Source organism: Triturus cristatus, chromosome 6 (assembly GCF_964204655.1).
Source record: "Triturus cristatus chromosome 6, aTriCri1.1, whole genome shotgun sequence".
In the NCBI taxonomy this organism is placed as follows: Eukaryota; Metazoa; Chordata; class Amphibia; order Caudata; family Salamandridae; genus Triturus; species Triturus cristatus.
In genome coordinates, this window is record NC_140589.1 from 299,100,018 (window position 1) to 299,124,956 (window position 24,939).

The 24,939-nt window shown below is 49.1% G+C and overlaps 1 protein-coding gene across 2 annotated transcripts in view; it reads left to right on the forward strand.

The window, feature by feature from the left end:
- NBAS (NBAS subunit of NRZ tethering complex) overlaps positions 1-24,939 on the forward strand; it is a 2,067,161-nt gene that overhangs the window by 1,248,432 nt on the left and 793,790 nt on the right. For both annotated transcript variants that reach the window (XM_085610668.1, XM_085610669.1), the window contains one exon: positions 10,661-10,771. In XM_085610668.1, the coding sequence (XP_085466794.1) occupies positions 10,661-10,771 (111 nt within the window). The remainder of the gene's footprint in view (positions 1-10,660; positions 10,772-24,939) is intronic.

Sequence of the window (24,939 nt, forward strand, 5' to 3'; positions counted from 1 at the left end):
GTAAAATCTTAAGAAACAGTTGCCAATAGTTGAGAATGAGTTTTCAAGCAGGCTTTAAGAAAGCAGGCTACGGTTTTGGCTATATACGGGGTATCTAGGTATTGAAGTGCCAAAAGAGCCGGTCTGCATCTTCTCAGCCCTAAATGTCGAAGCAAAGGAACCAGCCATCGTTTCCGCGGAGACTTGTAGAAACCGCAGAAAAAGGTTACGTGCAGGGTTGACTGGCAAGTTAGACCGTCACAGGGACAGTTTGGTAGTTCCCGTGACCAGACTAAGGGCACAGGCAGTGAGACAAGACGATAAAATAGATCAAACCGAAATCTGGTTAAAACATACCTCTCATAATTTGACAGAAAAAATGATAAATACAATTGAATGCCATGAGGAGATTGGACCATCGTTAAATGAACGTTTGATTTTTTGACAAGTTCAGAACACAAACGAAGATCGCTTAGATGATCAGCACAAAGCTTTTTCAAGGATTTTCTGGATATATCCGATAAGGATTCAGGGTCAGTGAAAAATGCAGGGCGATTCAAATCTGTTAAAAATCTCGATACATATAGCAGCCAGGGAATCTTTTTCCAATGGGACAAAGAGAGACAGTCAGATATTAGTGACCTAGTTAGATGACATTGCTCCTTGGTCCATATACGGTGCCATAGTAGAATCGGCTGGTAGCTAATGATATCAGTCAGATACTCCCGGCCGAGTTCCGCATGGGTGCCGAAAGTAGGAGCACTACGAGGGAGGGCTAATATGTATTTCAGAAAGCAATTTTCTATAATTTGTAGCTCGTCTGTGGACACATAGCCCCAGACTCCGGCACCGTATGTTGCCACACTCATACATTTGGCTTGGTAAATCTGCAAAAGCACAGTAGGAGCGGGCTTACCCAGTTTCCTAGAGAACGAAGTCAGTGCAGATGTTGTGCGTTGAAACTGCAGTTTTTTACTGGATATCGCAGGTTTCCAGGACAGTTGATTATCAATAAGGATACCTAGATACGGATAGGTAGTGGCAGTTTCTAATCTGGTCTTCTCAATAAGGAGAGATTTACATTTTTGGGCTCTCTTCCCGATGTTCATAACAAAAGTCTTAGATTTATTGACTTTGAGACCAAGAGAAGACATAAATTTGCAATATTTATCTAGTTGGATCTGAAGCTGATTCGGTGTCCTTGCTAGGATAACTGAATCGTCTGCATACAGTAATGCAGGAATGGGGCGGGAGCTTATGCAGGGTAAATCTTTGCTGTCAACCAACATCGCTTGCTCCAGTCCGTTAGTATAGATGTTAAATAGGAATGGAGCAAGGACGCATCCCTGCCTTACGCCTTTTTTGATATTAAAGGATTCAGTAAGCTCCCCTTTAATACCGTATCTCACACAAGCTTTTGCGTCCGAGTATAACTCTCGGAGAAAATTCAGCAGTGCAAGATCGATGCCCAGATACTTCAAAATCGCCCATAACTTGGAGTGGATCACGCAATCGAATGCGGAACTCAAATCCACATAGACTAGATGAAGTTTACCACCTTTGGCCCCTACGTATTTGCCTATGAGTAAAGTCAGATTTAAGGCCTGTTCCACGGTGCCCAAGCCCTCCTGAAACCCAAACTGTAAGTCAGTTAAGATCTTATTCTCTGTAGACCAGTCCCTTAATCGCTCCAGAATTAGTCTCCCAGCTACCTTGCCGAGGGAGTCCAAAAGGGAGATGGGCCTGTAACAGGCTGGATTGTCCCGATCTCCCTTTTTGAAAATAGGCAGGAGCACAGAAGTAGACCAAGAATCAAGAGGGCCAATCTGGGTGACTGCAGACATAACCTGCATGACAATTGGAGACCAGAGATCTATATTGCTCACAAATATGTCTAAGGGAACCCCGTCTGGGCCGGGCGCCTTACCGGTCTTTGAGGCGGTCAGTGCTGTGGTTATCTCCTCTAGATCAAAATGGAGGTCAATGGGGAAGATGTTGTTACTAGTAGGAGCTTCCGCCTCTGGTCTGGGTGACTCAGTTGTCAAGGGGTAATCCGCGAAAATCTGCGAGTAGTGTGCTACCCATTTATCAGCAGGTACTGCCACATCTAGATGCTGTATCGCAGTTTCATCAACTAGGAAAGGGGCCTTGACTGTTCTCCAGAACATGGTGGAGTCCTTGGTTAAAGTACTCTGGTGTAATTGGGCCCAGAGATTATTTTTTATTTCCCGTTTACGGGATTGCTGTGCCATCTTATAATTTTTCCTCAAGGAGGCAATTTGGGGCTTGTCCCTGGTCTTATTTTGAAGTGCGTTTTTCAATGCACGCTGCGCTTTACGGCAGCGGAAATCAAACCACCCTCTTGAGTCCTTATCATTGTTACGAGTCTTATGGGAACGGGTGAGCTCTTGTCTGATGACTTCTAATATTTTGGTGAAGCTGGAAAGAATCAGCTTTGGGGAAGATGACGTCTCCAAACAATGGTAGATGAGAGGAAGGGTTTTTTGAATGATCTTACTGGTGATCTCTGCGGGATTGATCGTCGTCCACTTAACAGTATAACCATTAATTTTATTCATCTCCAGAGAGTGCTGCGCTAAGAAGCTTGTTTTTGTGCAGGCTGGAGATGATGAATTTAGTGCTATGGTTATGCTATTTGGGTAGTGGTCACTTGAAGGGTCGGTGCCAGTTGTAAATTGCTTCAATCGGTGTTTTAAGGATTGAGAGCATAAGATAAAATCGATGGTTGTGGTAGCACCTCTACCATGAAAGGTCGTTTTAAACTCTACAGCGGGACACACTAGGGTATTAGCGAATTCGAGTTCTAATGTGAAAATACAGGTATTTAGTGCGTGACCCACTGCATTATGAGTGAAGTGGGCCAAGGGAACATCGTGCTCGTCTAAAAGCCCACAGATACCTTTACCATGATTGTTGCACAGATACACATTGAAATCCCCACCCCACACAATATGACAGTTTAACTCGTGACTCTTAGCTTTTTGGTCTTGTATATAATGAGTGATTTCCGACAAAGATTTTACACAGTCACTAGGTGAGGAGTTATTATACATGTTAATGAGATAGTAACTGGAATTATTGTCAGGAACTAGTTTAAGGATTTGAAAAATTGACGAGTCTAGCTGAACTTCCGAGATCGTAAAAGGAATTAAATTGGAAACATAGATGGCTAAGCCGCCCTTAGGTCTACCATGAGTGGACGGTAAGGTCACATCTAGGCATTTATAATTAATAATAATTTCTTTCACTTATGTTTCAGTTAATTTGTGTTCTTCCCCTTTAGGTTCCAGTTTATTTGTCTCTTCCCCACTTTGCTAAATTTCCTTTTGAAATCCTTTCAGCTGAGAGTTCACATTAAGAATTCTGTAAGTGGAGTTTCCCAGTGTTTTTTTTTCATCTGAAAGATACAGTTAGTTATAGATTCCTTACCTTGGAATTACCCCTAGGCGTCGGATTGGATCAGGAAAGTTTTTCATCAGCAGTACCCCTGCGCGTAGGAAGGTGGTGTCGGTCGACTCCGCATTCATCGTTGGCGTCGCGATTGCCGTAATGACGTCGCGGTAGCTACATAGACAACGCCCTCGCGCGCTGACGTCCGTTCTCTCTTTTTCCGTGCCAGCAAGTGCAGATCAGGAGAGAGCGGTACCTCCAGTCACTTTTTGACTGACTTTTTCTTGACTTTTGTCGACATCGTTTTTTGAGTCCATCGACTCCTGCTGCACGAGGGTTGCCCCGCTTCAAGGCTTGCGGTTCCTGTAGCTGACTGATGTCGGTGAAGGATCCGCACAACATGTGCCTCTTCTGCCTGGAGCGCGACCACGACCCCGAGTCGTGCTCCGACTGCCGGACCATAATCCCGAAAGCTTCTCGAGGCCCGGCAGACGGCTCCACACCGTTCAAGGTCCCGGTCGTGTAGGAGGTCGAGGGACCGGTCGCGGAGCCATCATCACTCTTAATCCAAGTCTGCGCACTCTGAGTGCGACTTCTCCCTGGCCGACGCGACGAGGGATGCAGGAGTTGCCCCCCACCTCTCTGCCTGCAGAACCCAAAGGGCCCACTCCGGGCTTCCCTCCCTTCCTGGAGCGACCCCTGCCCAGCTTCATCAATTTTACGAAGCAATGCATGTTATCTTTGGGCAGGCCGACTCCGCCGGCGGTCCTTCAGGCCCCGCAGTCTCGGTTGGGGGCCCTGGGCCTTCGACGCCGGCGGCTCCGGCCTCGGCACCGCAGGGTCCCCTTGGATCCAGGCCTGAGTCCGGATCGACGCCGGTCGACCTTGTTATACCTCCCCCGGCACCGATTCCACCAGCACCACTTCTGCAACTGGTGTCGGCTGGGCCATGCCTCCACCTCGAGGTAGACACGGAGCCGTACCGGCGTCGCCCAACGCCGGATCCGGCGCCGACAGGTACTTTTGTGCCCCTGTTCTTCCTTGGCTCTTTGAGACCAGATTGGCATCCACAGGAGAGTAAGGAGGGCTGGGAGGGGTCTGGAGACCCTTTAACCGACCAGTTAGGTTATGAACCGGACTGGAGAGGGGAAATGGGGGAAGCCAGTGGTCTGGATACCTCACCAGACCTTGGCATGTTGTCTCCTCCTACCCTGGCTACGGAGGAGGGAGCGTCATGCGCAGTGGTGTTGCATAGGGCGGCCAAGGCTCTCAGCCTCGAGTTACCGCTGGTGACAGGACTAACCTCCTGACTGAGGTGCTTCAACCTGCAGTGAGCTGTTTGGATCCTGTGGACAGGATGATTGCCCGACGCCACCGCCCGGCCCCGGGCGACCCCACTTTCCTCTCCCAACATCCCACCCCTGAGAGCTTGGTGGTCCAAGCCTCCACCTCCACGGGGCGCATTCACTACCGCTCCACCCGATAGGGAATCCAAAACGCTGCACCATCTTGGGAAGAAGATGTTTTCTTCCTCCAGCTTGGGACTGCGGTCGGTAAACACTGCATGTCTGTTGGGCTGTTACACCCACTCCTTGTGGGACACAGTTGCCCAAGTGCTGCCTCAGTGCCCGGAGAAGGCCCGGTCCATAGTCTCTCCGATAGTTGCCAGAGGGAGAGAAGCAGCAAAGTTTACCATCCGCTGTGGGCTGGATACCGCTGACTCACTAGACAGGGCGATTTCCACGTCGGTAGCCCTTTGACGGTATGCCTGGTTGAGGTCAACTGTTTTTTCTGGGGATGTCCAATCCGCTCTTATGGACATGCCCTTTGATGGCCGTCGCCTATTCGGTGACAAGGCAGACAACGCGCTGGAGCGCTTTAAGGACTCTCGGGCTACGGCCAGGTCCTTGGGCCTCTCCACCACCAGCTCTGCTCAGTCTGCCTTTCGCCCCTTTCATGGCAACAGAAGGAGTGCCTCACCATGTCCTGCCCAGAGCCACAGGCCGGCGCAAGCTGTTCAGCCCCAGCACGGCCGGGACGTGGGAACCACTCCTGTGGTTCTGGGGGCCAACGGGCGGGCCAGTCCACCAAAGCCCCCTCTGGAGCAGCCTCCGAACCTTGGCAGCGGTGGGGTCGTGGACCCTATGTCAGGAGGCCCTCCGCCTCCTGACATGGCTGGAACATCAGGGCATATCCCTGGTAGTTCAACACCTGGCAGGTTCCCTGAACGCCAGGGCGGACAAATTCAGCCGCTGGTGCATGATGGATCATGAATGGCGTCTTCACTCGGAGGTGGTGCCAGGTCTCTTTCGCAAGTGGGAAGAGCCTTGGTTAGATCTATTCGCCACCGACGACAACACGCAATGTCAGCAATTATGCGCGTTGGAATTTCCAAGGTGGCACTCGCTAGGCGACGCTTTTCATCGGGAGTGGAGTTACGGTCTTCTATACGCCTTTCCGCTTATACCAATTCTGCCCAGAGTGCTGAAGAAGATCAAGCGCGACCGGGCCCAAGTAATTCTTTGGTTTTTTTTCTGTCATTTGCCTCATTTCCACCCTTCTTCTAACGATGCCAACCCTGGGTTTTCAAACCTCATGCGCTGGAAAAGGGAAAAAAAGGTGAAGGCTCCCAACACAGCGCCCAAGGGTTTTACTGAGAGACCTCCTCCTTAGTTCGACCACAAACCCTTTCCATGTCCTCCTGCTCGCACAGAGAAGACTACAATCCTGCTGAGGCAGATAAAGGCTTAATCATTGGACCGTTGTTCAGGTTACCCCTTTCATTAACCACACCAAGACAAAAGGGGAGTCCAAAATTCATATCTCTTTGTCCCCTGATCCAAAATATCCAACTTAGCAATGTAACTCATAGATTTCAGCCAACCATCCTTCGTTGGGGGTGCCGGAGATACCTATAGTTTACAAATCTCCCTGCGAGCTAAGAGCACAGCATAGAAAAGCAACTTTGCGCTGTCCTTTGTAGCAATACATTGCTAATCCATTCTTCCAAATATAACCAATTCAGCGCTTACCTTAATCTGCAGATTTAAAATACTGGACAGGCAATTACTCACGGCCTCCCAAAAGGACTGAATCTTCGGGCTGTATATAAACATGTGTAGATCATCTTCATTCTGACTGCCACATTTATGACACGCCACCACTCCTCCTGACCCAAATTTGGATAACCTTCGTGGAGTCCAGTAAGCCCTATGCATAGTAAAAAGATGGTTCCTCCTTAGAAATGCAGGTTTAACTATTTTATAAAGCATAGACATTAATACATGCCATTGAACTTCCAGCGCAGTCCCTGGCAAGCATCCTCCCCACAGATCTTCCAGCAAGGTAAACGCGCCGTCTTCCGTCTCAAGCATCAGTCAGTACTACAATGCAAATTCCTTCTTAAACACAAAGCTGGACAGGAGTTTTTCCTCAAGTTCATTAGGATCTCCTATTTTCTCACCCAACGCCGAGTACCAACTTTGAATCTGGAGGAGTTTGAATCTCGAAAACCTTGGACCTATAGCCTGCTCGCACCAAGCCCACGATATCAACTGACTGTCTGGCAACAACTGCTTCCACTTAACTAAACCTACATCTTTTAACGGTAAAGCCAGTATGTCCTTGGTCCACTCCGGAGAGCCTGGTGCGACCCATATCTGGGCCAGCTGACTAAAGTACAGAATTTTTAGGGCCTTTCTAAGTTTGTACCACATTTTAGCCATGTCCTTTAAAGTAATTCTTGTGGCCCCAGATTGGGCACGAAGAGTCTGGTATCCCGAGCTATTGCACATGGCCATTGATCCTCCGATCAGACTGCCTCTTCGGGAGGATCTTCTGTTGCGGCAGTGGGGGACAGTCCTCTACCCAAAACTGTCCAGCCTCCACCTCCTTGCATGGAAATTGAGCGGCGAAAGTTGACAGCTTTCGATCTTCCTCCCGAAGTCTGTAATGTTATTTTGGCAGCCAGGCATCCCTTCACCAAAACGGTATACAACTGTAGATGGAACAGTTTTGTGGCATGTTGCGCAGCAAAGGCTGTGAATCTCCTTTCTGCCCCCCTTTTAGAGGTTCTCCTCTTCATTCGTTCTTTGGCCCAGCAGTGCTCTGTTCTGGGCACTCTCAAAGGCTTTCATTCGGCCATTTTTGGCCTTCCTTCGGCTGCTTAACCAACCTTCTCTTTTCAAGTCCCCTATTGTAACTCGCTTCGTTAAGGGCATTACTCACTTGTTTCCTCCAACTTCTTTTGTGATGCCCTAGTGGGACTTGAACCTGGTTCTCACTTATCTTATGTGCGTTCCTTTCGAGCCGCTACATAACTGTCCTCTCAGACTTCTGACACTTAAAACTGCATTCTGCCATCACCTCTGCCCACAGGGTGAGTGAGCTTCAAGCCTTTTGTTCTAAGCCTCCTTTCCTGGCTGTTCATCCGGACAAAGTTGTCCTTCGAACTAGGCCTTCTTTCCTTCCCAAAGTGGTTACCTCTTTCCAAATAGAACAGACCATCACTTTGCCCTCCTTCTTTCCTCCTACGCATCCCTCTAAAGAGGAAGACAGGCTCCACCGTCTGGATCCAAAACGTGCGCTTTCGTTCTAACTGGAGCGCACAAAACCATTCCGGGTGGATGACCAGCTCTTTGTTGGTTATGTGGGCGCCAAGAAAGGTCAGGCCGTGAAAAAACAAACCATCTCCCGATGGGTCGTTCTTTGCATCAAAATCTGCTATTCCTTAGCGAAAAGGGAACCTGCTGTGGGGTTGCGTGCCCTTTCAACCAGGCCAACAGTAGCCACTACTGCTTTGGGAGATGGAGTCACCCTTCTTGACATCTGCAAGGCAGCTACATGGGCTTCACTGCGTATGTTTACCAAACACTACTGCCTGGACAGTCAAGTCCAGAGAGACGGCTTCTTCGGCCGTTCAGTTCTCCAGGACTTTCTGGTGTGAACTTGGTTTGCAGACCCACCACCGGGATTGGTATTGCTGGGGTATCTATCCTAAGGTGATGAATCCATAACTTGCTACAAGTGGGGGTGCGCCAGGCAATGAAGTTCAAAACACTTCTAGTAGTATCAAAAAAGCCTTTATTTAAAAATGTTTTTTCTATAGTTCAGTAGTAAATAAAGCTCAGCCAACGCGTTTTGTTCCCACTATGAGAACTTCATCAGGGCTTTTAATACCACAAAAGTGTATCAAGAAGCATTATATCTTTTCATAATTCTCTCCAGTTTATTGCGATGGAAGCTGTCAGAGTTTCACAGGCATAATTAGGCCTGTAGGCGAAAACCGCCCAGACGATGTTCACGTCCACATCCGAGAGGAATCCATAACTAATTGTCTCTTTCAGATGAACAAGTTACTTACCTCCGGTAACGATATATCTATAGGAGACGTAGATTAGTTATGGATTCCTCACCGCCCCACCCATCCTCCCCATTCTGCGAACTGACTTCTATGGTAAGGGATTCCCTTTCAGGGCCCTAGTTTTTGTGCACCGGTGGTCAGTGTCTTGCATGGGTCTGCGCTTCTGGCGTGGAATGTCGTGTAAAGAACTGACGTCGGCACACTAGGGCGGCATCTTAGTAGATACCGCGACGTCATTCCAGCTACCACGACGCCAACGACGAACGTGGAGCCGAACGATACCACCTATCGACGCACAGGGGTACTGCTGAGGGAGAAAATTCTCCGGATCCAGTCTGATGCCTGGGGATAATTCTAAGGTGAGGAATCCATAACTAATCTATGTCTCTTAAAGATATATACTTACTGAGGGTAAGTAACTTGTTCGTTAGGGGTTCAAGTCTTAATATTGAGCATTGTGTCCTTTATAATTTCTTTGCAGCTGCAATGGGAGCAATGAAAGAGGGTATACAGTTGACCTGCTGAGAATCAATCCAGTCTGCAGTCCTGCATCCTGCACATAGGTAGTTGTAGTTTGTGAGAGGGGGGAGGTGTGGAGGAGGTGAGGTAATGTAGCTCAAGCATTGAAATACTTATGATAGGGCAGGTACATGAATGGCCGTGAGAGTGACTACATTGAAGGCCTGGTATAGTTGTTTAGGATAGAGCATTGAGTCCTTTTTTACTTTCAGTGAACAATGTGTTGATAGTCCTATGATTGTTGGGAAACAGTCCTGTGTTCGAGTCACTGCAGGAGGAGAATCGCTGCCATCTTTTGAATAACATACTGTGTTTGGAAGAGGCGAAGTAGAGCCTTAAAATAACTTTAAAGTGCTTAACTTAAGACGGTGGGGCCCACTGGCACTCATTTTTAGGGACCGACACTTTTTTCCTATACAGACTTTTGCCGAGAGCAAGAAAAATGCACAAACATGAAAGAAGGAGGAAGAGAAAGGCAGAAACATTGTCCCAAGGGGTGAAAGCAGGAACCTGCCAGAGTGAGATAAAGGGCCAGGTAGTGTCTGGCAGTGGATTAAAGAGGCATTAGAGGGATTCAAGCCTGTGCATTCTTGGTATTGGGTGCGCTGACGTTTAATAGCTCAGCTGGGCTTCAGGGCAGTGTGAGCACTAGGCCTGGCACTCATTATTTTACAAATTAGCCACTGCACTGGTGTCTCATGATAAATGTACCCACCAACATTGGACGACTGTTAAATATATACATCAAGAATCAATCCCATGATCGTGGTCACCTAAATATGTATCATTATATAGAAAAGAGCACCTTTGCTTGAGATGCTCAATGGTGCCTGTCAGGGAATTTACATTCTGTCCCCCCCACAGGTTTGTATATTCCTCTCTCTTTTTTGCAGAAAATGACATAATTATTTTAATATATATATACATAAAATTGAAGCACATTCTGAACCATAAGCGTAGGGCTTGTGCTGTCTGGATTACACATCCCACCATGGCTCAACCAAATAAACAAGGGAACTGTGAAGGGGGATTAGGAATAGAATCTGAGCGAGCAGTAACACATTGTGAGACAGAGTAACACTCATGGCCTCAAAGCATAAGTGTCGGCATGTCTGTTTTGGTATTCAGTAGTAATATGGCTCACTGAGTTCAAGATCTGACTGATGAAATTTGTGTGTGTGAAGGTGCTCCCACGAGTTGTTTCCTAGGATTGCAATAGAATATACAGTGCTACATAACTGCAAATAAAACTAGAGTTAAGTTATTATGGTTTAACTTGATGTACGGTACAGTTATCGCAAATCCCAGTAACTGGTATTATAACTGTATGCATGGTATATTCGGTGTACATCTACGGTTCTGTCTTCTAACAGCTATGTCTCTTTACAGAACGCTTGAGGAAAATGTCTACAAAATCGCGCTCTCCCTGGCTCATCGCTATAATGTGTCACTTTGGGAAGTTTATATGACACATTTGGAGTTTCTTTTCACGGACAGCGGGTATGTTTTTTATGTTAAGAATTTCTGAAAGTATGATAACTTCATTTTGCTGATTCTTCATAGATTTGTGGTGTCTGTGTTAGCAAACAATACAATATCATATCAAGTACCCCACAAGGCCAATATAAAAATAATAATTGAGAAAGCACAATATACACATCTATCTATGGTGCTAGAGATTTATCTCATTTCATAATTTACAAATCGTCTTCATAATTTTTCATTTTGTAATCTAATCCGTTTGGTATAAACATCATACAAACATTAAAACAATTTTACATAGCTCTACACAAATCAAGAAGCAACATGAAACAAAACATTTAAGCAGAACGTGAGTTGTTTTCAATGAGTCCAGAATAACTCACATCAATCTGTGTTATGCCCCACAGACAGTACACAGGGTTAGCTAACCAATCTTATATTACCACACTCAGCCTAGTCCAATCTGATTTCTAGTTCTTATCGAACCTGTGGATTATTTTTTAGACATAATTGACGGTTTTTTGTTGAGATGGTACTTCTTTTTAATCCCCAAGACAATGTGTCAACGCATTTCGACCTCATAGAATAGTGGGGCTGATACAAATTTCTGAGGTCATCATCAGGGCAAAAAATAGATAGATAGAATGCTCATTCAGCCCGAGCTGAACGGTGCAAATACGCTCCGTTATTATGGCCGTCTCTTGACTGTCACTTCGTCGATTAGCCTACTGTTATTTTTTTTCTTTTCTTTTGCACTACTATAATCAAGAGGTTTTAAAATGCCCTGCTTTTGTTGAGAGTTCCCAGGACCGCTTTGTGTGTTGGAAAACAGCCATCATTCAACCGTCTATGTTAGATTGTATTTTGGGATTATTTCACTTCTTATGCAGTGCCTCTCTGCTGCTGTTTCTTAAGCAATTCAGCCAGTCAATGACCTGTTCAAATGTTAGTTGAGTTGTGAATATAATTAATGAAGTTTAGTTTACAGGGTGAGGTCCCTAAGATTTACTTGTAAATTGATTTGCAAACATGAATTGATAAATTAGTAATTGTATCGTGCTGCCCTATGTTTGTAGTATCTCTCATCTTCAGGTAGGAAGTAAGGGCAAATGTGACTTTTCCTTTGTATCCTTGTAAATTTGATTTTGAATCTAGATTTCGCCCTCACTTCCGGACAAAGACCACTCTACTTAATATCATTGGACAGTTCCTGGAAACCAGTGCCGAAGGTCTTTCCAGAAGTGCATGAACAGGGGCGCGAGTTATGCATATTTTGTTCTATAACTGGTCAATTTCTGTGTTTTTTAGGATTTGTTTTGTCTCCATAATTGCACTTTAACTCTGTTTTTTCACTGAATATCTCTGGCTTTTCAAAACATATGTTAGGGTCTTATAACCAAAGCTAACTTTACTATAGCCTTCATTGCTTTATTGATTAATTTTTGTTCCCCTCGCCTGATTCTGATATGATTACATGCGGTATCATATTATTGAAGTCCCTCGATTGTTCCTTCTTCAACGATTCAAAGCTGTTGGAAAATGTGAACACCCTGACCATTGCATAATCCAGGTGATCCTGATTTATTGGTTAATTATGGAATAGTAACTACAAACCAGATATTAGACAACAGAATCCAAGCAATGAATGCTACAATCAGAAAGTATCATTTCTTTAGAAAGTAAACAATGAACATGGCTTACTTCGGCTTAAGAGCTGAGTGCCCATTATTCTTGATGGGACTTGTTACAATTGGACCCACAGTTGTTTGACCTCTATTTGAAAATTATCAAATTATGGATGCAACTGTTTAGAAGCATAGATGCATAGTGGGCTGTGATAAGATATATGTGTTAGAAATTTTATACGCAAGTCTCTTCACTTACATGAGATTTACTATATAATATTTTGTTAGATAGGTGGTTTGTTTTGACATATTTTTGATGTTTAATTTGAGATATCAGTGGCTTTGATATGCATGAAACCAAGACTATGAAATAAGAGAGGGCATATGTTATGATGTTACAAAGCACCCATGTTAAAGATTTGACCTAAGTTACATCATGGTATGCCCCAAGTTACCGTTTGCACCAAGAGGGTGAGAACAACACTCAATAATAAATAGTATTTATGCTAGCTGGATCGGCAGGGTCTTAAAAATTATGAAACACTCCTAATATATGCTTTCATAATTTTAATGTTTTATATTCTGTACAGTTGCATATGACATTTATAGTGGCTCCATCGCATGAACTATAAGGTATACGAAGAATGCCCACACGTGTGAATCGAAATATGGATACCTGCAAACGGACAACACAAGAATGTAAATATATTTGCAACAATATAGTTGTTCATGAAGCATAAAGAAACCTTGGTCAACCTTGCACTTTAATCGAAAGGACAGTGAAATGTCTGATCAGCGATATGGTAGTGCCACATGTCATATAATTAATAAGTGTTTAGTGAAGAACATGTAGTCTTCCTCTTTCAACCAATGTCAACAGAGTTGTATGGCATTGCCTTCTTTTTGTGTCTGGTCATCACCAACCATGCTTTGTATGATGTTATGAAATCTGGCAATCGCGTATGAGGAAGGTCCAGTTTAAGATGGAATCGTGTTACGTTTTTGCCACCCTTCAATGAATTAAAATCTAATTGAGAAGATACAATAACCTCTGTATACTGGTGTTGCCTTTTCATCTGTGACTGGAGGAACTATCTAAATATATTGCTGTTGGATACTTCTAACTGTAGATTCCTCACCTCTAGAATAATCCCCAGGTGCAAGCTTGGATCTAGAAGCTTATTACAGCAATGCTTCCGCACACCAGTTGATGGTGTCATGCGGCTTCACGCTGACCTCATCCTGCCCTGGAAATGATGGAGTGGAGCCAAAATAGGCACCACCTTTGCATGCTGGCATCAGTTACTTTCTTTCTGCACTTTCTTTTTTTTTTTTTTTTTTTTTTTTTTTCAAAAACCTTTATTAAGAGTCAAAGGTACACAGCAGAGAGCCTACAACCCTTATGGGCCGGCCGCGGTAATTAACTTGCATATGTCTCGAAGCACACAGCCCATATGCCGTCAGCCCGGAGGTACGGCGGCGTTGAAGGATACCGGTGTACCAAGGTGTAGCTAGTATGTGGCAAATCTAGTGTCCTTCAGAATGTCCACCAAGATATGGGCAGAGTGCCCCAAGTTGCATTATAGTGCCAAACAATCGAACTAACAAACTCAACAAACTCCCCCCCCCTCCCTCCCCTTAGCTACCGGTCCACACCACACTTGTCTCCCGTGTCCAAGGCTCGGGGCTGCAGCCGCCACCCCCCTCCCAACACCCTAACCGCACCAGCAGGATACTAGACATCTCCGGGTTCTTCCTGCGCGATGGCGGGTGGTTCACAAATGCCGCCCCTGAAATCGTTCCACTTGGTCCATACCTCAACCCATTTACTAGGGCACCCTCTTGCAACATACACAGTTCTTTCCTGCAGCATGCACCAGTCCATATCATTGGTCCAATCTGATAGTTTTGGCGGAACAGCGCTTCCCCAGAGCCTAGCTATGTTCCTCTTCGCAACCATTTGGCCAAGTGTGACCCAGAGCCTCCCTTTTGGCGGCAGGTCGGTTGGTTCCCATATATTAAGGATGCATCTTTTAGCCTCAGGGCGAATCTCCACCTCCCACACCTCCTCCATACACCGCACCACTCTTCTCCAGTACCTCTGAATCTTCGGGCAGCCCCACAGTATGTGGAAAAACGTTCCTGTGTACCCACAACCCCTCCTGCAGCGTGCTGTGTCCGCCCTCCCCATCATGTGTAGTCTCGTGCAAGAGATGTAAACTCTATGTAGGATCTTCAGCTGAATGAGCCGCAATCGGGCCGATATCGCGACTTCCCGTGGGGAGGCCAGGGCGTAGAGCCACTCCTCGTCATCTATCTCCAACCCTTCCGCGACCCATTTTGCTTTTAGGGGGAGAAGCACATCTGGGGGGTTATTGATAAGTTTTTTGTAGGTGAGGGAGATGGCGTGTTCCGCGAGATGCCCGTCCAGCAGCCTATCTTCGAGGGGGGAGGCGGGCGGCAGCTGGCCTCCGGTGGGATATTGGCCTGCAGGGAGTGACTTATCTGCAAGTACCTATAGTGTTCAGTATCTGCCAGCTCGTATGCTTCTTTCATTTGGGCGAAAGTGCGGACCCCCGTAGGCCCCCAGATGTCTTTGATCTGGGAGATGCCAATCAGGTCCCAGTTACGGAACCCCTTGGTGCGCCTGAGATTGCCAAGTGCTTCGGAGGCCCAGAGTGGCGTGGCCATCGTGAGGACGCCAGACCAGCCGAGTTTCTTCTGTGCGATATGCCATATCTGCACCGAGTGGAGCGTCGGACCGGTGAGTCCGCGCGCCCCTCTTTTAGAATAGAGTGCTATGTCATAATTCCCGCCGGGAAGCAACCACCTATCCATACCATACGCTGGGTCGTTCCCGTCCCCGTAGGTCCCTTGGTTAATCGCGGACAGGTGAGCCGCCCAATAGTATTTACGGATGTCGGGGAGAGCTATTCCGCCATCGTACCACCCCAGCGTGAGCTTAGCCAGCGAGATACGCGGCGTCCCGGCCCAGAGGAGGGTGCGTACTGCGGTCTCGATCGCCAGAAAGTAGCCGTTCGGGACCAGGTCTGGGTAGTTTTGCAGCGCGTAGAGGAAGCGCGGGAGCGATAACATCTTAAAAAGCGCTGCTCGGCCCAGCAATGACAGTGGGAGGTTTTGCCAGGATTTCGCCTCCCTCTGGAGCCGGAGCAGCGGCGGTTTGAGGTTGTGCTCGTACAGCAGGGTCTTATTGGTGGTGACATACACTACGAGATATTTAAACCCATCCTTTGCCACCCGAATAGGACAGGAGGCAGGGAGTCTGGGAGGGTCCCCGTGCAAGACGTAGAGGTGCGATTTAGCCCAGTTAACTCTGAACCCTGAGTTGCGACCAAAGCTAGCCAGTATGTCCAGCGCCGCTATCATGGAGCTACTTTCTGCACTTTCAGATATATATCAGGAGCGCCACTCTTCCCTTTCTTTTATCTTTTTGACAAACTTTTTGCAAGATTTTTTCTACAAAACTTTAAACCAGTGTGCAAGGGAAATATATCCTATCTGAAGACTACAGGGTTTAAATCATGAAGGGACTGTCGCAAACCTCCGTGACAGACCCACACAAAATATGCTTTGGTGTTTGGGGTCAGGTCACCACGCCAAATCTTGTGAGAAATGTGCTCTCATGAACCCAAAAGAAATCCAGGAACATAAAATAAAGCTGCACATCAGAGTCCGACTCCGAGCCAAATTTGTCTCAGCCACGAACTATGTTCTGTCTGGAATCTCCATTGACACGCCCGGTCCCATTTAGCATGATTGTGACAGAACACTACCTCTGCCACCCTCTGGTGCTACACCAGCTGTTTCATTCAGACTCTGATCAGAGCCTGCCTCCATTTGGAGTTGACAGTGTTGACGATGGAGATGTGTTAATCCCTCACTACGATGACAACAATTTGTATATGGACTTGCAGGAGGCCAGTGCCCTTGATACATCTCCTAACACTAAGTTGATTTCACACCAACAGAAAACATGCTGCCTTCGCTGTGGTCATTAGACGTGCAGCGAAGGTTTTGGACCTATAACGTCCCATTGTGGAGGTCAAAGCTAATGTCCTGACAGACATCTTGCAAGCTGGCCAGACTTCCACTAAGTCTTAGTTGCCCTTTAGTGAAGCTGTGACTCATTTCTTAATGGGCACATTGCCAAAGTCTTGTTCATGCCCATCTGTGAACATACAGGTTGTCTATCGACCACAAGGAGCCAGATGACCCTGATATCCTGACTCAGCATTCCATTCCTGAGAGTTTGGTGCATCAAGCCTCTGCTAGCAAGATGAACCCCAACTCTTTCTCTGCCCACCTCCAGACAGAGAGTCAAAAAGGCTTAAGGCATTCAGGAAAAGGATGATCTCGTCAGTTAGCCTATCTTTGAGGGCAGTCAGCACAAGTTGTTTGCTTGGCCACTATATGCACGCCCTTTGGGATATGGTCAGTGACATCTTGCCGGTAGTTCCTGAAGACCACCTGGCCTCCTTGGTGCAAGCCATTCAGTATGGCCAGGATGCGGTCAAATATTTTTATTTTGGTCTGGCTAGTACACCACTGATGGCTTAGGCAGAGAAATCGGTAGCAGCGTGTTACTCCATCGCCATGCTTGGATAAAGTCTACTGGATTTTCTGGGGATGCCTCCCTTAAGGATATTCCATTTCACATGTCTTGCATGCTTGCTTAGAAAGCGGTTCTGCTGTGGAAAACTTCAGGAAGAGTCGAGCCATGGCACATTCCTTGGATATTTCTGCTCCTACCAGGCAATTTCCTCCACACCTTTTGGGAATTCTATAGAGGGTTGGCATACAGACAACGCCAGCTACCCCTCTAATGACCCTGACCCCCGCTGCCATAACAAGTCCTGCGATCCTTTCAGGATAGGGGACAAAGATACTGAGAGGCAACATCCTGGTCCACAGGGCAAGGATCCTCTCAGTCCCCCAACCCTGCCGCAGCAGCCTCCAAGTTGCTTTAGTTAGCCCATAGCGGCTCATGACCCCCTAGTAGGAGCCTGGATCCCACACTTTCTCCAGAGGTAGCATCAGGCTAAATCAGATAGTTGTCCAATGGAGCTATACCCTTCTGTTGCTTTTCAACCTCTCCACATTAGTGTGGATTTTAGAGGCCGACGTGGCCATTCGATTTCAGGAAGTACAGGCACTTTTGTGCAAAGGTGCCATAGAGAGGCTGCCTTCGTCGGAAATAGAGACTGCATGTTATTCCTCCTATTTGCTACTGCTGAAGAAGAATGGAAGCCTTCGTCCTTTTTTAGATCTTTTAGAATGCCTTCCTACAGAAGGGCAAATTCAGAATGCTCACATTGGTTCAGGTTCTGTCTGCCTTAGATCTGGGCAACAAGATGGTAGCCCTAGACCTGCAGGATGCATATTTTGATTTACCCATCTTGCAGTCTCTCAGACATTACTTGTGTTCCAAGGTAGACCAGGAGCATTTCCAACTTGCTGTGCTTCACTTTGGCATTCACTAAAGTGATAGCAGTGTTTGCAGCACATCTTCAGAGATTGAGGATAGCAGTTTTGCCCTACCTTGGTGACTGGCTGTTGAAGGCGGTCCTCCACAGTCAGTCGTAGACCACCTCCAGACGTAAATTAACCTCCTCACATTGTTGAGGTCTACTATCAAAGTTCCAAAGTCATACCCGACTCCTTCGCAGAGACTCCCTTTTATTTTAGCCACTTTGAATATGGTGCAGTTTTGTGCCTCTCCTCCATCACAACGAGTCTTGGACTATAATCCGGATGTTTCAGGCTCGGTCCTCGGTGTCTATGAGAGTGACTCTGAGGGTTCTTGCCTATTGTGTTCCAGTATCCTGCTTGCCGGAAATGTCAGGTGGCATATGTAGGCTCTCCAGTGGGATCTGAAATCTTAGTAGACCCAGCATGAAGGGAACTCCTTGGATTCCATACATGTTTCGGAGGAGACTGCAAAAGATTTACAGTGGTAGCTGCTTGACAGCATTTCCAGCAGCAGACCCCTGTCCCTCCCCCATGCATAGTTGGTGGTGGTGATGGATGTGTCACTGCTAGTATGGTGTGGTCATGTGATAATGAGGACTTTGGTCCCCGGCAGAAACCTAACTCCACATCAAAGTGTTGGAGTTGTGGGTTATCAGCTTGATATTAAAGGACTTCCTGCTATCCATCAAGAGGAGGCTTGTGCATGTTCTCATGGACAGCACCAGGCTCTTTGCCTCGAGTTGACTTAACCATTAGGGCATATTACTGGTTGTGAGATCTTTGAATGTCAGGGTGGTTCAACTGAGCAGATGGCACCTCGAGGATCATAAATTATGTCTACATCCTGAGGGGGCATAGGGAATCTTCAAACAATTCTCGTTAGATCGTTTTGCCACTGCCCAGACTGTGTAGTTTCACAACTTTTGTACCCTGGAGTTCCTGAGAAGGCTCTCTTTCTCTAGCAGAGCCATTGAAACTAGAGTTGAGCACGGGACTCCTGTACACCTTTCCACCTCTACCTCTCTTGCCTCCAGTCCAGAAGAACAAGTTACTTACCTTCGGTAACGATGTATCTGTAAGAAACATTAGTTAGTTAGATTCCTCACCTTAGAATAGATTCCTCACCTTAGAATATCCCAAGGCGTCAGGCTGGATCCGGAAAGATTTCTGTAGCAATACCCCTTGCACGTCGCTAGGCGTCGTCTGCGGCTCCGCGTCCGTCGTCGGCGTCGTGCGCCGGAATGACGTCGTCGGAGTACTTTGACGCCGCCCTCGCTCGCTGACGTCAGTTCTTATACATAGCTTTCCGTAACAGGGACGCTGAGCCATGCAAGAGACCGACACTGGTGCCAAAAAATCTAGGGCCCTGAAAGGGAGAACCTTGACCCTAGATGTCGGTTCGCAGAACAGGGAGGCTGGGTGGGTCGGTGAGGGATCTAACTAACTAATGTTTCTTACAGATACATCTTTACCGAAGGTAAGTAACCTGTTCATCTGAAAGAAACACGTTAGTTAGATTCCTCACTTTAGAATAGATACCGCAGCAATACCAACCCCGAAGGTGGGCCTGCGAACCAAGATCACACCAGAAAGTCCTGGAGAACAGAACGGCCAAAGTGGCCATCTCTCCGGACTTGGCTATCCAGGCAATAGTGCTTGGCGAACGTGTGCAGTGAAGCCCACATTGCCGCCTGACAGATGTCCTGCAAGGGGACTCCCCGTCCCAGGGCAGTTGTCGCCGCTGTGGCCCGGGTGGAATGGGCTCGCAGCCCAACAGAAGGGACCTTTTTCGCCAAAGAACAGCAGATTTTAATACACAACACGATCCATCGCGAGATGGTCCGCTTGTGCACAGCTTTACCCTTCTTCGCACCTACATATCCAACAAAAAGTTGGTCGTCCACCCGGAACTGGTTGTGTGGGCCAAATAAAAGGACAGCGCACGTTTTGGGTCCAGACGGTGGAGCCTCTCTTCATCTTTTGAAGGATGCGGAGGCGGAAAGAAGGTGGGCAGCGTGACAGATTGCCCGATGTGAAAGGGAGTCACGACTTTAGGAAGGAAAGAAGGACGGTCCGGAGGATAACCTTATCCGGATGAACCGAAAGGAAGGGAGGCTTAGCTGACAGAGCCTGGAGCTCACTCACCCGCCTAGCGGAGGTGATAGCCACCAGGAAGGCAGTTTTCAGAGTCAGTAGACGAAGTGGACAGCTGTGAAGGGGCTCAAAGGGAGCGCACATCAGAAAAGTAAGAACAAGGTTCAAGTCCCACTGAGGCATTACGAATGGAACAGGAGGGAACATATGAGTAATGCCCTTGAGAAAACGGGAAACAACAGGGGACTTGAAAAGAGAAGGCTGATCAGGAAGCCTTAAGAAGGCAGAGATTGCAGCAAGATAACCCTTCAAGGTGCCCAGAGCAGAGCCCTGCTGGGCCAAGGAAAGAAGAAAGAGGAGAACCTCAGAAAGAGGGGCAGAAAGGGGATCCACAGCCTTTGCTGTGCACCATGCCACAAATTTGTTCCAATGGCAGGCGTATACCGTCTTTGTGGAGGGACGCCTGGCTGCCAGAATGACATCACAGACTTCAGGCGGCAAGTCAAATGGCATCAACTGCCGCCGCTCAATCTCCACGCATGGAGGTGGAGGCTGGACAGGTTCGGGTGGAGGACCGTCCCCTGCTGCTGCGACAGAAGGTCCTCCTGAAGAGGCAGTCGTATCGGGGGATCGATGGACATACTGAGTAGCTCGGGATACCAGTACCTTCGTGCCCAATCCGGAGCCACCAAGATGACTTGGGCCCGGTCGCGCCTGATCTTCTTCAGCACTCTGGGCAGAAGTGGTATAGGCGGAAAGGCAAACAGACCGCAACTCCACTCGCGACGAAAAGCGTCTCCGAGCTAGTGCCGCCTTGGAAATTCCAACGTGCAGAACTGCTGATATTGCGCGTTCTCTTCGGTGGCGAATACATCTAACCAAGGCTCTCCCCACTGCAGAAAGAGACCTTGCGCCACGTCCGAGTTCAGACGCCATTCGTGATCCATCATGCACCGGCGGCTGAGTTCGTCTGCTCTGGCGTTCAGAGAGCCCGCCAGATGTTGAACCACCAGGTTGATGCCCTGATGTGCCAGCCATGTCCAGAGGCGCAGAGCCTCCTGACAAAGGGTCCACGACCCCTCCCATATGGCCCCCCCATCCCAGGAGGGACGCATCCGTCACTACGACATGCTCCGGTTGGGGTAGGGATCTGCCGCTGACCCAATCGCGATTCGTGAGCCACCACTGCAGCTGGTTCGCAGTGCCCTCCGAGATCAAGACATGGTCGGACAGGTTGCCTCGATGCTGGGCCCACTGAAACTTCAGGTCCCACTGCAGAGCCCGCATCCGCCACCTGGCGTGAGGTACCAACAGGATGCAGGAGGCCATCAGCCCCAGAAGCCGCAGCACCAACCTGACCGAAATCCAGGACAAAGGCCGGAAGATGGAAATCAGGGCCTGAATGTCCTGGACCCGCTGTTCCGGCGGATAGACCCGGAACTGCGCCGAATCGAGAACCGCTCCAATGAAAAGGAGCTTCTGGGAGGGACTCAGGTGCGACTTCGGCACATTGATGGAGAACCCCAGTGAGTGCAGGAGGTCAGCCGTAGTCTGGAGGTGGGAGACGACTTGCTGGGGCGAGCCCGCCTTCAACAGCAAGTCGTCGAGATAGGGGAAGACTGGAACCCCTGATCTGCGCAGATGAGCTGCGACCACCGCCATCACTTTCGTGAACACCCGAGGGGCACTGGTGAGGCCGAGGAGGACGGTGAACTGAAAGTGCTCCTGACCCACCGTGAACCGCAGGTAATGCCGGTGGGCCGGCAGGACGGGGATGTGGAAATAAGCGTCCTGCAAGTCCAACGCTACCATCCAGTCTCCAGGGTCTAGGGCAGCCAGAACCTGAGCTAAAGTGAGCATCTTGAACCGGTCCTTCCAGAGAAAGGCGTTGACGCTCCTGAGGTCCAAGATCGGGCGTAGGCCCCCTTTGCCCTTCTTGGGAACCAAAAAGTAGTGGGAATAACAACCAAGACCTACTTCTGGACCAGGAACGCGCTCGACGGCCTCTTTGACCAAGAGGGCCGAAACTTCCTCTCGTAGAAGATGCAAATGATCCCCCGACATACGGTGATTCAGCGGTGGCATGGCTGGAGGGGTCGTCTCGAAGGGGAGGGAGTAGCTCCTTCGGACGATTTGCAGCACCCACCTGTCCGACGTGATGGAGCGCTAGTGGAGCAGGTGATGGCGAACTCTGCCGCCCACTGGCGTTGAATGGGCCTGAAAGCTCGGACTAGGAGGGCTTTGAGGCGGATGCTGCCGGGGTGAATGTGGACTTACCGGCACGTTGACCTCCAGCACCGCCTCGGCGGAATCCACGTCCGCGACCACGTGCAGGTTGGTTCTGCGGCCGGTGGCCGAGCCAGCGCACTGTCCGCCTTCTCACCAAAAAGGCGAGTGCCATCAAAGGGCATGTCCATGAGGGAACTCTGGACATCCCCCGAAAATGACGTGGACCTCAGCCAGGAGTGACGCCGAAGCGCCACCGTGGTGGATATTGCCGGACCCAGCGAGTTCGTGGTGTCAAGTCCACACCGTATGGCATGCCGTGCTGCATCTCGACCGTGAGCAAGTGCTTGAGCGAGTCGTGCCCGGGCCTCCACCGGGCACAAGGGCAGCACGTCCTCCACTGTATCCCACAGAGAGTGGGAATAACGGTCCAAAAGGCAAGCGGTATTTAAAGACCGCAGTCCCAAACTCAGGGACGAGAACAGTTTCTTGCCAAACTGTTCCAACCTCTTGGATTCCCGATCCGGAGGAGCGGACGGGATGGAGGATTGGGAGGTTGAGGCCTGGATAACCAGACTCTCGGGGGTGGGGTGTTGGGAAAGGAAACCGGGGTCGCCTGGAGCAGGGCGGTGGCGCCGGGCAACGTTCCGGTCCACAGGAGGGACTGTGGAGGGCTTGGACCAAGTGCCCTGCAGAACGTCAATGAGGGCCTCATTAAACTACAGCAGAGGCTCAGTGGAGCTTGCTGTCGGTTGAAGGACCTCAGTGAGGACGTTTGTCCTCACGGCCACAGCAGGCAACTCGAGCCCTAGGGCTTCGGCCGCCTTGCGCAGCACCACTGAGAAGGCTGCACCCTCCTCCGAGGCCACAGTCGGTGTAGAGATGAAACCAGCATCCGGGGAGGTATCCAGACCGCTGGCATCCCCCAATTCCTCTGCCCAGTCCTGAGAAAGTTGGGCCTGAGCGGCCATAGGATCATCAGACCCCTCCCAGTCGCCCTCGACATCCGACTCCCGATAAACAGGAGGAACGATCGGAGCCTGGCAGTAGATGAAGCGTTCACCAACGGGCCCGGACCGGGGCTAAACTGGGGAATGACGTCGTCCGGGGACGGCGTCGGAGGTGGAACCGGTGTCGGTGCTGGCGGAGGAGGCGTCGTGAGGTCGACCAGCGCTGACCGAGATCCAGGCCTGGATCCCTCGGGGACCTGCGGCGTCGGGGTCGGAGCCGTCGACGGTGCCGGGGTCGGAGCAGTAGCCGGCACGCGAGGTCACCCAGGTGAACCTGCGAGGCCCGAAGGCGCGCCTACAGGCGTCGACGGCGGAGCCAGGCCCCTCATGGCCGAGAGCAAGGCACTGACTTCCGCCGGAGTCGCGTCAGTCCCAGGGACCGGCGGGTATGGGGACGGACGCGGCTCCTGCGGCTCCGACGGAGCCGCGGGGGTGGGACCACCCTGACCCTCGGCCGAGTCGCGCGACCGGTAGTCCGAAGAGCGATGTCGTCTCTTGGACTTCTTGGAGTGATTCGACTTACCCGAAGACCCCGACGAGCGATGACGATGGCTGCGGCTCCGCGATCGGTCCTTGGACCTCCTCCTGGACCAGGACCGAGAGCGGCGCGGAGCCGAGTGCCGAAGCTCGAGAAGTTTACGGGACCGCTCCCGCCTAGCTTTCGATGTCAAGGCCTGGCAATCGAGGCACGACTCTGCGTCATGGTCGGCCTCTAGGCAATAAAGGCACCGGCGATGGTGATCCGTCACCGACATCAGGCGATGACAGGCATCACAGGCTTTAAAACCAGGCATCCTACCGGCACCAGAGTCGAGTCGATAGACCAAAAAGAGTCAAAAAAGTTAGTCAAAAAATGACTAGGGGTAAGCTCTTCCCGGATCGGCACTCACTGGCGCGGAAATAAGAAGAACTGACGTCAGCGCGCGAGGGCGGCGTCTAAGTACTCCGACTACGTCATTCCGGCGCACGACGCCGACGACGGACGCGGAGCCGCAGACGACGCCTAGCGACGCGCAAGGGGTATTGCTACAAAAATCTTTCCGGATCCAGCCTGACGCCTGGGGATATTCTAAGGTGAGGAATCTATTCTAAGGTGAGGAATCTAACTAACGTGTTTCTTTCAGATAATAGGGAACAACCAGGTAAATATATCTCAATCACCCAGGTTGTGTAATATCATGCTTGCCCCCAACATCATTCATAACTTGCAGAAGACAATCAGATTTATGTTTCTTTGGAAGAAATATTTTTGGTGCAAAGGCAAGTTGCAGCTTGATTGATAGATGTTCAGGAGTTTCTGCAGAAGAACTGGATTAGTCGTAACAGCCAGAAAACTGTTCCTGTTCAAAGTGACTGTGTCTTTCTCACCTCTGCCCTTCTTGTTCCAAGTCTCGTCGGAAACCTCTCTGAGGTTAATGGAGAAAGCATACGACTTTTATGTTATGCTCTGAAGCGACTGTTCCTTCATGCCTGACATAAATGCCTCTACCAAGTATACTAACCTATCAGCGCCAACTTCATGGAGTTGTCTCTCTTGTCCTCTGCCTATTCCTTGTCATAGTTATTTCATGGCTGTACTGTTATAACATCAACTAGCATGAGCTGACCAACATGAATCTCTCCGTACTCCAAAGAGCAGAGTTCAGCCCATGTTAGCTCTCCGCAACTAGACCACATGATGCCGATGTTGAAAGTTCTGCACGGCTATTAATCAGAAAGGAAACTCGTCACGCCTGCCTCA